The sequence below is a fragment of the Austrofundulus limnaeus genome, unplaced genomic scaffold (assembly GCF_001266775.1).
Source record: "Austrofundulus limnaeus strain Quisiro unplaced genomic scaffold, Austrofundulus_limnaeus-1.0 Scaffold2, whole genome shotgun sequence".
NCBI classification, from domain to species: domain Eukaryota; kingdom Metazoa; phylum Chordata; class Actinopteri; order Cyprinodontiformes; family Rivulidae; genus Austrofundulus; species Austrofundulus limnaeus.
Window position 1 is genome coordinate 5,948,812 of NW_013952404.1, and position 11,444 is coordinate 5,960,255.

General features: G+C 37.2%; 2 protein-coding genes across 2 annotated transcripts in view; one reads left to right on the plus strand and one right to left on the minus strand.

Annotated features, from left to right (window-relative positions):
• ttll5 (tubulin tyrosine ligase-like family, member 5) overlaps positions 1 to 7,635 on the minus strand; it is a gene marked incomplete in the record, with an annotated part of 70,671 nt that extends 63,036 nt beyond the window's left edge. Inside the window, 6 exon segments of the mRNA XM_014012599.1 lie at positions 738 to 820; positions 923 to 1,053; positions 1,354 to 1,460; positions 3,128 to 3,210; positions 3,292 to 3,398; positions 7,167 to 7,635. Coding sequence (XP_013868053.1) covers positions 738 to 820; positions 923 to 1,053; positions 1,354 to 1,460; positions 3,128 to 3,210; positions 3,292 to 3,398; positions 7,167 to 7,225 — 570 coding nt within the window.
• Positions 7,636 to 8,226: 591 nt separating this feature from the next.
• Positions 8,227 to 10,964, plus strand: erg28 (ergosterol biosynthesis 28 homolog). Its single transcript, XM_014012655.1, has 5 exons — positions 8,227 to 8,417; positions 8,603 to 8,784; positions 9,966 to 10,056; positions 10,145 to 10,263; positions 10,372 to 10,964. Exons 2-5 carry the CDS (start codon positions 8,652 to 8,654, stop codon positions 10,458 to 10,460), a joined length of 432 nt encoding a protein of 143 aa, XP_013868109.1. The 5' UTR covers positions 8,227 to 8,417; positions 8,603 to 8,651; the 3' UTR covers positions 10,461 to 10,964.
• Positions 10,965 to 11,444: the final 480 nt, after the last annotated feature.

The window sequence follows — 11,444 nt, forward strand, 5'->3', positions numbered from 1 at the left end:
ACAAAATAATTATGTAAAAAAAATCATGGAAAGCATAAAAAATAAAATCAAAAATAAATAGTTTTTGAAGAAACTGAACTTTACATTACATCAGCAAACAATGTATTTGTTTGAAATATGTTTTGTTGCTGTTTTGTCACACATTTTGTTTCGAATTGATTRGTAATTGTCGTATCTTCCCATAAACAGAGAAAACTTGTGTCTGCTCTTCCTTTTTGTTTTTGTATTGCTTCACATCTTCTCTACATCAAACACAACAGTGACATTTTTCAGTGGATTTATTTGCCAGTCTAGGCAAACACTTGTCAGACGGTACATTCGCATCAACTAACACGACTTCATTTTAATAAAAAAAGGAGTATTTAGATCTGTTTCTCTCGAGCTGGAGGTCGAGACCACCCAAGCTGTGAACAGAGAAAATAACATCATTGCTCATAGAATTATGTCTAAGTTTGAATGTTTGTTCTTGATTTTAAACAGCAGGTTTGAAGGTCAACATAACATAAAACACAAACTTGTTAACGTGGCTGTTTTTTTTTAAGATTCACACACATTTGTACCCTCACCGGCCTTTGAAGGCTCGAGGATGGAGATGATAAACTACAGCTCAAAGGGGAAAGCTTTGTTTTCAAATAACTATATATTATAATGCTTTATTGCTATTAGTACAGTCGTGTCCGCAGTTGAAGACACWACAATTGGAGACTGTCTCGTTTTAAAGGTGTAACATCACTCACATTGCTGACCAGGTAGATCCCCCGTCCTCTTGAAGATGCAACTGGTTTGATTATCCAAGGCCCCTTGTCCTTGGCAAAACAATCTGAGTGAGAAAGAAGAAATAATTTTTTTACACAGAAAAGACATTAAACAGAATAAACGTAGCTCTGCCTGGAACAACTGAGTTCGGTGCAGCGTCTCTTACTGCGAAATTCCTGGTACTCAGAGGGAAGCATGAAGGTCTGAGGGATTATGTGGAAGTTTTTGAAGCCGTGAGTCTGCTGCATCCGCTGGATGTTTTTATAGAGATGGTCTTTGCGAGTCAATTCATATGACCTGGAAATGAGCAGAGCCTCTTGATTAAAATGCGCTCCACTTTGACATGACAAAATAAATACATAAATAGATGACAGTTACACAACTCCCCCTCCCCCAAACTGCCTGACAGTATGATTCATCTCATGCTTCAGAGAGGCACCGCTCCAAACTAAATTTGTGTTCCAGGAGAAGCCAAAAAATACACTGCCTGAACAAAGGGGGGAGGGGGAGGTGGTGAGGTTGGAAAAGCTCAGCCGTGATATTTATAAAACAGAATACAGCTGCAGTGCACTAATGTACTTCAGCACTCCGTCATACCTGGGAAAATGGTTGACCTTCTGGTAGTCTTGAAGGCAGCGCAGGACGTAAGGCTTGAGGTGAGAACCCGTCCACATCAGGTTAAAGTCATTACTGTTCGGGTGAACCTGGAAAAACAGTTTATCGACATAAATCGACAAAGAAAATATATCAAAACAGGGTAAAGTTGATCAGCCCATGTTATGCACAGTAAGTGGGCGCTAAAAGTTACATTAAAAGGGATCCCTGATTAGTTTTAACATTAGACTTTATTTGATAAACATTTATTTTAACTGTAAAATAAAGACTAAAAATACTGTAGGCTGTTTAGTTTTTATAATTTTAAACTAAAGGTTTAAAAATATATTACACAAACGGGGCCGTTTTATTTATAGGCAAAGCATTCTGGGTAAATGATGACGTGGATAGGTCCTCGGTGCAATGCTAGCGAGCTATATCCACCCTGAAGGTTAATCTTGGACAATATCTGACGATTGGCTTTTAAATGAAACCAGAGAGTGTTGATAGAGAGGAGAAGGTAGAAATGACTCAATCTGTAACTGAAAATATGGATGGAGGACAACAGAGCTGCTTCATGGAAGAAGAACCTCAGCTTAGCCTCTTAGCTTTAGTGTTAGCCCCGACGCTATCACCATATATTAGCTCTAGCTCAGTGCTACACATTCTCCTCTCGTCACTGAGGTCCTCCATCCACATGACAGAGAGGGGAACACAAAAATGACTCAGTCTGCAACTGAAAATATGGATGGAGGACCTCAGTTTAGCTTGTTTGTTGTGCTAGCGCTGAGCTAATACATATAAGGCAATTTAGCGTTGGCGCTAGTGCAAAGACTAACAGGCTAAGCTGAGGTTCTTCTTCCATGAAGCAGCTCTGTTGTCCTCCATCCATATTTTCAGTTACAGATTGAGTCATTTCTACCTTCTCCTCTCTATCAACACTCTCTGGTTTCAATTAAAAGAGTCAATCATCAGATATTGTCCAAGATTAACCTTCAGGGTGAATATAGCTCGCTCACATCGAGGACCCATCCACGTCATCATTTACCCAGAATGCTTTGCATGTAAATAAAATGGCTCCGTCCATGTTAAAATATATTTTTAAAAATTTACAAAACTAAACAGACTACAGTATTTTACAGTCTTCATTTTACAGTCAAAATATATGTTTATCAAATAAAGTCATATGTTACAACTAATCGAGGATCCCTTTAAACTCTGCCAAAGATCTGAAAAAAAAGATCACTTCAACGCTAACGTGCAGAAAAATAGCCTGCGTTTTAAAAAAAATAAAGAAGGAAGGCCAAAACTCATAGATATTCCTGTCACATGACTTTATCTGTTTTTCTTTGTTTTATTGCAKAGATTTCTTAGGAAGCTTAATGATCATACTGGCTGTGTTTGGGGTTAATACCAGATGTCTGGAATATATGATTATTCTGGCTCTATCAGAAAGCTGTAGACACTCGTCAGTCTTTGATMGTTTGTTACTGGGAATCAGGAAGCGCTGAAATAAAATTGAAAGGGATTTGATTGTAGCTTCTTGGGGAGGCCATAAATGAGCAYAGCGTGCCATCGTAAAACAGGATTAATGCACTTGGAGACGAATCCTTATTTTTTTCTTTTGTCTACAGCTTTGAAAGCAGTGAAATGAAAACAAAAACACAGATTCATGGTGGTAATTTAACGCAAAATGCCATGTAAATGCGTCACACGTTCTTCAAAACCAAAAAAAGGATGTTTTCTTAATTTTTCATGAATCAAAGATGAGCATTACCTCAGTGAATCCATGATTGGTGAGTATTCTTCGTACCAGGCGACTCTCTGTGCGCACAATCTTGAAGGCCATATTATATCGCTCTGGGCAGTTATAACACACAACGGTCAATTGAACAACTGCTGAGATCTTAATAATTGCAACATTAGTTTATCAGTTTCTACCTCCAACAGAGCAGATAATCCTATCTTTGGAAACAATGGCCTCGGGTAAAAATAGGAAAATGGGAATCGTCTTGCTGAGGCCGCTCCATGTGACACAAGGATGCTCTCTTGTGGGAAAAAAAAATAATAATAAATGAGAGAAAACTGTAGTCAGTGAAGAGTTATTGACTATGTGTTTAAACATACAACCTACAGAAAAATAAGGTGATTTCTTCTCTTTTTTTTTTTGCGTTCAAAAATACTACGGGCAGCTGACCTAACACTGAGGGAATGTACCTTGAAGTTGTGTTTATTTCAGTCGTACAGATAAAGATAGAACCTCACACAGTTTTATGAGGTGCTGGAAAATAACAAACCCATGCACTGCACTAACAAACCCTCTTGTAAAAGTCCAGACTATCTTGCAGTGCCAGACACAGCCTGCTTATCACGAGGTAAATATAAGATAAGGCAGCACGATGATGGAGCGGGACTCAATCAGGTATGACCGCTCTGGAGAAAAAAAAAGGCGGGAGGGGCTCGAAATGTGAGCAGCTGCTGCCACAATCTTCCAAGCGCCCAGGTGTGTCTGARAGTGGAAGATATCCGTTTCATTGAGATATCAAGGTGACACGATCAGATAAAGGATTCTGATAAGGTTTAGGTTTTTGGTTTGTTGTGAACATAAACTATCACAAGAACTACAGTGCTGCTGTTCACCATACATACAGTGGTTTGCAAAAGTATTCATACCCCTTGAACTTTTCCATATTTTGTCACATTACAACCACAAACATAAATATATTTCACTGGAATTTAATGTGAAAGACCAACACAAAGTGGTATACAATTGTGAAGTGGAAGCAAAATTTTACATGAATCAAAACATTTTTTACAAATAAAAAACTGAAAAGTGCGATGTGCAAAAGTATTCAGCCCCCCTGAGTCAATACTTTGTGGAGCCACCTTTTGCTGCAATTACAGCTGCAAGTCTTTTAGGGTATGTCTCCACCAGCTTTGCACATCTAGTGACTGCAATTCTTGCCCATTCCTCCTTGCAAAACAGCTCAAGCTCAGTCAGATTGGATGGAGAGCGTTTGTGAACAGCAGTTTTGAGATCTTGCCACAAATTCTCAATTGGGTTTAGGTCTGGACTTTGACTGGGCCATTCGAACACATGAATATTCTTTTTTTTAAACCACTCCATTGTAGCTTTGGCTTTATGTTTAGGGTCGTTGTCCTGCTGGAAGGTGAACCTCCGCCCCAGTCTCAAATCTTTTGCTGACTCCAACAGGTTTTCTTCCAAGATTGCCCTGTATTTGGCTCCATCCATCTTCCCATCAACTTTGACCAACTTCCCGGTCCCTGCTGAAGAGAAGCACCCCCAGAGCATGATGCTGCCACCACCATATTTGACAGTGGGGATGGTGTTTTCAGAGTGATGTGCAGTGTTCTTTCTCCGCCACACATAGCGTTTTGCATTGTGGCCAAAAAGTTCAATTTTGGTCTCGTCTGACCAAAGCACCTTCTTCCACATGTTTGCTGTGTCCTCAACATGGCTTCTGGCAAACTGCAAACGGGACTTCTTATGGTTTTCTTTTAACAATGGCTTTCTCCTTGCCACTCTTCCATAAAGACCACATTTGTGTAGTGCACGACTAATTGTTGTCMTGTGGACAGTTTCCCCCACCTGAGCTGTGGCTCTCTGCATTTCATCCAGAGTCACCATGGGCCTCTTGGCTGCCTCTCTGATCAGTGATCTCCTTGTTCGGCCTGTAAGTTTAGGTGGACGGCCTTGTCTTGGCAGGTTTACTGTGGTGCCATACTCTTTCCATTTCCGGATGATGGATTGAACAGTGCTCCGTGAGATGTTCAAAGCTTGGGAAATCTTTTTATAACCTAAGCCTGCTTTAAACTTCTCCAAAACCATATTCCTAACCTGTCTGGTGTGTTCTTTGGACTTCATGATGCTGTTTGCTCCCCAATATTCTCTTAACCAACATCTGAGGCCGTCACGGAGCAGCTGTATTTGTACTGAGATTAGATTACACACAGGTGGACCCTTTTGAGTCATTAGCAGTCAGCAGGCAACTTCTGAATGCAATTGGTTGCACTCAGGGAAAAGGGGGCTGAATACTTTTGCACGTCGCACTTTTCAGTTTTTTATTTGTAAAAAATGTTTTGATTCATGTAAAATTTTGCTTYCACTTCACAATTGTATACCACTTTGTGTTGGTCTTTCACATTAAATTCCAGTGAAATATATTTATGTTTGTGGTTGTAATGTGACAAAATATGGAAAAGTTCAAGGGGTATGAATACTTTTGCAAACCACTGTACATGCTGTTGCTTCATTACCTTATCAACTCCTTAGATGCAACCAAAACACAAGCAGCTCTGTGTAAAATGTAAAAAAAAAAAAAAAACAGTATGCAATGATTTAAAATTTGTCAATTTAAGTCCAACTGAAGTCTTGTGTTTTCACCATTTTCAAGTGACTACTGTATTTACTTGCAGTGCACAGGTTTCGCTTTACATTTGCTGTGTATTAGTAATATTTGGCACTAAATCTTGTGTAGTCCTTTACATAATTTAGTAGTGACTKTTGTCCAATTCTGACACGTTTACATCGACTTTATATTAATTATTCAATGCTCTTGATGAAAAAGACAAGATAACTTTGAGTCAGAGTTGAGCAGAATCACTTAAACTGATTAAATTAAAGTCTATGATGATATGAGAACAGGTCTACAGTAACAGTGAAACCAATACAGAAAAAAAAACTACTGTTAGAATGCAGAGTTATTTTTGGATTTCTTTGTGTTGTTACTGGTCTGATGTCAATTCACAGAATAATAACTAGTAAAGGCAGCTCTGGTCTCCTGCAGCTCCAACTGCAATTCTAAGCGATCCAAAGCACTTTACTAGATGTAGCCTAAAAGCAGATATGATGGCATTCAGTCAGGCATGACTAAGAATAACTYAAAAAGGAGCGATTTGGCAGACACAATAAAGACCAACTGTCATACCTACAGTAAACAGATAAATCTTTACTGCGTGCTATTCTGAACTGACTAAACACCAGGCTGAGAAACAGCTTCTACCCTTCAGCCATCAGACTGCTGAACTCAGGCTACACCTAATTCAGCTCATCTCTACTCTTTTAAATTATATACACATGTACATTATTTATTTATTTATTTAGTGGGTTCTTAATCTGGGACTTGAGTCCAAATTTTGTTCCACAAACCAAAGCTGATACGACAAAAAAAAAAATGCTTGGATCCTAAATAACTATAGAAAATTAAAAGTATCCACAGGTTTTGTTAAGTCTAAAAAACAAAACAAGATGGCACAATAATCATCTATTAAAAGACAAACCTTGTGATGTCAGCCAAGAGGATCAGCAAGGTAAGAACCTGAYAGACACTAAAGGACCTCTTAAAGTCCACAGACTGTGAGCAATAAACTCTACAGCTTGTGACATGCTGTGCAGATATGCATTAAAATAGGTTTGAAAGAGAACATTTACGAAYTTGAACGCACATAATGTCAAACATCTTTAAAAATCTCATAAAGTAGGTTTAAATCTGCTACAAATACAACATGAAATGATAAAATAAACACTAAGAACCAAAGTGGCACTTCATTAACGCCACTTTTAGTCCCCTAGTTTTCAAAATCTTAACATAACACATGTATTTTAATGTGTTATTAATAATAAAACAGAAGCTTACACAATATACAGACTACCTCATAATTAAGATCTCTTTAATTAAATTTTGATGTTATCTCATTAATTAATTTGTGCTCAGGATGTCATTCAGGTGTTTCAGCATCACTGAGTTGCAAGTTTTTAAAACTATTCAAGTTTATTCAACAGAAAATCTACTTACCCATGCTCATCTTCTGAGGAGGATTCAGAATCCTCTTTTTCCTGGACCACAGCTGGCATTTTTATATTAAAAAGGACCAGACTAAAATCTTCCTGGGGTCAGACACATTGAATTTAGCAAGGTTGTATCATTTCAATTCACGGTCATTAATATATTATTGCCCAACCCGCCCTTTTACAACGCAACGAACACTAACAAAGTCGTAAATTATATCAATTAGAGCAGAAATAGAAGAGTGAAAGCCTCGGCGTCTGTGAAATCCTCTTACTGCAAAACATAAGACGCTGCAACACTGACAACCCAACTGGAAACTGAGTAGCGGTATAAACAAACACTGCCTGMGAAGTCTAAGTCAACTTATGAATAAGACCGCTTAATTACGCGTATTCTAAAACAAATGCGAAAACACACCAACACTTCCTTGCCTTTTATTTCTACGGAGCTTGCTAACAGCTAACAAGCTGGCATCTGGGCGGTAATCTTCCTGGTAACTACAACAACTGAGTGAGTAGCAACAGAGCAGTGGGCATGCGCGTTCGTTGTCAGTGTTTGGTCACGTGATCAGATTTTGAACGCGGCTCGACGTAACACATCCATTCAGCAGGTGTTTTCACCACAGATTGCATCATTATTTGCTACAGTTTTTTTTTTTTTTTGATCTTACACGAAATGTGTGAATGTTTTCAAAACGTTGTCACGACCAGACTATCTTGTAACTTTAGATAGAAATAGCTCAAAACAATAAGAATAGAGAGGTAGGACTAGGTAGGATTGGATTGTTATTTATGTGATTTTAGGCAAAGTGCACTACAACAACTAACTTTTTTACAAGGGGAAATATAACAACAGTTCGCTTAATACTTATACTAGTTATGCTGAAAATTCAGAAATTTTAAAAAAATTGCGTTTATTAGAACAGGTCGATGATGTTTATTCTTCAGTTTCCAAAGGCTTCAGTCAGATACCTCTCTTGCGCCTTGTTTACTCTTTGTTTCTAAACAGCTTTCCGCGCTGTCTGAATGTTCATTTTTTATTGGTTAGACGTGAAAATGGGCGGAACCATGGCTTGAGTTGAGCCTATCACAATAATGGTACGATTAAATGGACCCATTTCTCGTGCTGTTTTATTGGTCAACTTTAGGGTAAAGACGGTGCTTTAGTTGTTAAAAAGCTAGTCGGTTGACGTCGGTAATGTTTGATTTGGACTTTAGTATTATGTTTTTTCCAGGACGGTAACACTAAGTTCGGCAGGTGAATATGTGTAAAATTCATTCAAATCTCTTATTTGAATTGCCTTATATATTGTAATCAGTATACAGTATTGTTATCTTCTGTTTGGATGAGTAATCTGTTGCWAGCTCTCCAGCTGCAGTTTATCACTGTATCTTTTTGATGAAAGAAACACCTGTGCTAATAATATGTATGCCTCGCTGTAGTTTTCGTTGTAGGATTCCTGTCCTTTAAAGATCCTGACAGACAGAGGAGATGAGCCGCTTTCTGAACGTGCTGCGGAGCTGGTTGGTGATGGTGTCCGTCATCGCCATGGGTAACACGGTGCAGAGTTTCAGAGATCACAGCTTTCTGTCTGAAAAGCTCTACACGGGCACGCCGGAGTTTGGTGAGCAGCTGACTGTGCAAAAATGACAGATGGAGATTATACAACACACTTAAAAACACAATCCCGTTTGTTGCATCGATATGTTTTCTTAAAACCAAACAGGCACATAATTTTATAATTACGTAACCAGTCAAAAACCTTTTACAATCCAGGAAAGCTGATCACACAGGGATGTGGATAAAATGTTTATTCCACAACAATATCAAATCTGAAACTAGATTAAGAAAAACAATATAAAACCCTACAAAATAACACCAAAATCACGTGGCTATCTCAAGTATTAAGGAAGTTATAGATGTTTGTTTACATGTAATCAAATTTGTGATTTCTGCTGTAACTCATAGCTGAACCAATAGGGCCTTTGTGACTATTTCACCTCATCTATTTTTGCTGATAATTTCCTTAACGTTCGGAAAAGATTCACCTTGTGCTTTTTGCAGGAAGCATCTTGTATCCTAAAAGCAATGAATGCATGGCAAAATCCAGTAAAAGTAGMAGAAAGGGTATAAAATCATGTTAAAATGCTTGTCACCTAAATGCAACATCAAATCAACTTGATGTGTTTTGAAAAGCCAGGAAATGAATGTAATTTAAAAACTATGTGGATATTTGTTTTGTGAACAAAGCCCCTCAGCCAATGATGGCATGCAAAATGTGTGATGAAGACGAGCATCAGCACAATTTTACTAAATTTTGCTATTCTGTAGTAAAAAAAAAAATACTTTGACCTTTCAGATCAAAATCAAATTTGGAACAAAGGCAGATAAAATAATCCCATGCTTACCTATTTAAGCGGGGCCTGGAAAAACTTGAGCGATAGAATTGGATCTCATCTTCATTGAAGATGAGATAAAATAAAATAATAATAATAATAACAATAATAATAAAGAAATTTAAAAAACTTTCTCGAATCCCTAGAAAAAACGAAGCGGGAACAAAAAACAAGTGAACTCCCAGTTGAGCATGGTACAGTCCGGTCAAAGCAGTTTAAGAAGAAAATTTTAACGGCTGCTGACGATATGTCAACAATCCTACAGAGCCACAACACTGCACTTCCAGTGCAATTATTAGTTATTAATTAGATTTTCCTCCTTCAAGAAACTATTCCAGAATAAAATGAAATGTTGTCTTAATACTTTTTCATGTTTTTGTCTTATTTTTTTTCCACCCTCTTATTCCAGTGAATGGTCTCCAAGCTCGAATATTTGGTATTTGGACTCTGTTATCATCGATCATTCGCTGCGCCTGTGCCATTGATATCCAGAACAGAACGTAAGGCAGTTTATGTTCTGAAGCTTGTTGGTCATGTTGGTACCCCACTTATCACCTTATTAAAGTGCAGTTACACTGACTCCTGCAGACTGTATCACATCACCTTATGGACATTTGTGCTGGCACTGGGTCATTTTCTGTCTGAAGCTTTTATCTACAAAACTGCACCACTGACTATTGGAGTGATGGCACCTCTCATTGTTGCAAGTATGATGTAACGCTGTTTTTAGATTTAAAATAAAATTTTAAGTGGAGGTCAGTGGAAATGAATGTTGTTGGTAAATTAAACAACCTTGGTAACTTTTTGTTTTCCAGGTTTCTCTGTTATAGGAATGCTCATTGGATTCCAGTGTTTTCCAGAAACGCAGGAGGAAGTAGGAGCAYGGCAGAAGAAGAGGAACTAGTTTTTTTTATTGAATCTGATGAACCACAAGCACAAATTGGGACTCATTGTTTTATTGCTTCTTGTTTTGAGGATAAGCTGGAATATAAATTTGTAAAATGTGCAGTTTTGTTCTATACAGTGAATCTGGTACACATCTTTATATTTAACAGTGCAATGGAAAGACTCAYACTACAGTTATTAACATGGTCTGGTTTTTAATTTATATTCAAAAAAAGCAAACAATGAGGTTTTATCATCCTCATGTAAACCAAGTTTTGTTTGCAATTTTTTACCTCTATTTTTTACCTCTACATCACAATTTAGGCTCAATGACAATATCTTTCAATATTTTTAATGTTTTAAATCTGAGCAATAAACCATTTTTTAAACTAAGTCTTCAGACCTTTACAAATGTTTCACATTTTTAATCATATTTTTGCTGTATTTTGAAGAAACATTTACAGTAATATCCTGTTGTGTTCTTTTGAATACTTGAATTAAAGACATTTTGAAATTGCTTTAACCTTTGTCAGTATTTTAGTTGTGCAGATGGTTGTAACAAATAATTCAAACAAACATCAATTATATTCAGAATTCTGAGACATCAGTAAATACCTTTAAAAAAATACATATTTTACTGATTTTTGTTTTAATGTGTTGTGTTCTAATTAGTTTGTTTTCTGACCCTACTTAAACACATTTTATGTAGTCTATTTGTTTTGTTAATTGTGTTTCTGTTTTTGTCTTTGTACCTTGTGACCATTTTGTGTATCTGCCCTTATATTTTTGGTCATTGTGTATTTGTATAATTTGTCTTTTAATAGGTAAATTTGTCTTTTTGATTTCTGTGACTTTGTGTAATCTTGTGTGTATTAGTGTCTTTTATCTTATCTATTTTAATTTTTTTCCCCTCATGTTTGTCTTAGTGTCCAGCCTTTTGTACAACTCATAATTTGCCTTGTGATTTGCCTTTGATCTCCCATTTTTGCATCTCCTTATAATG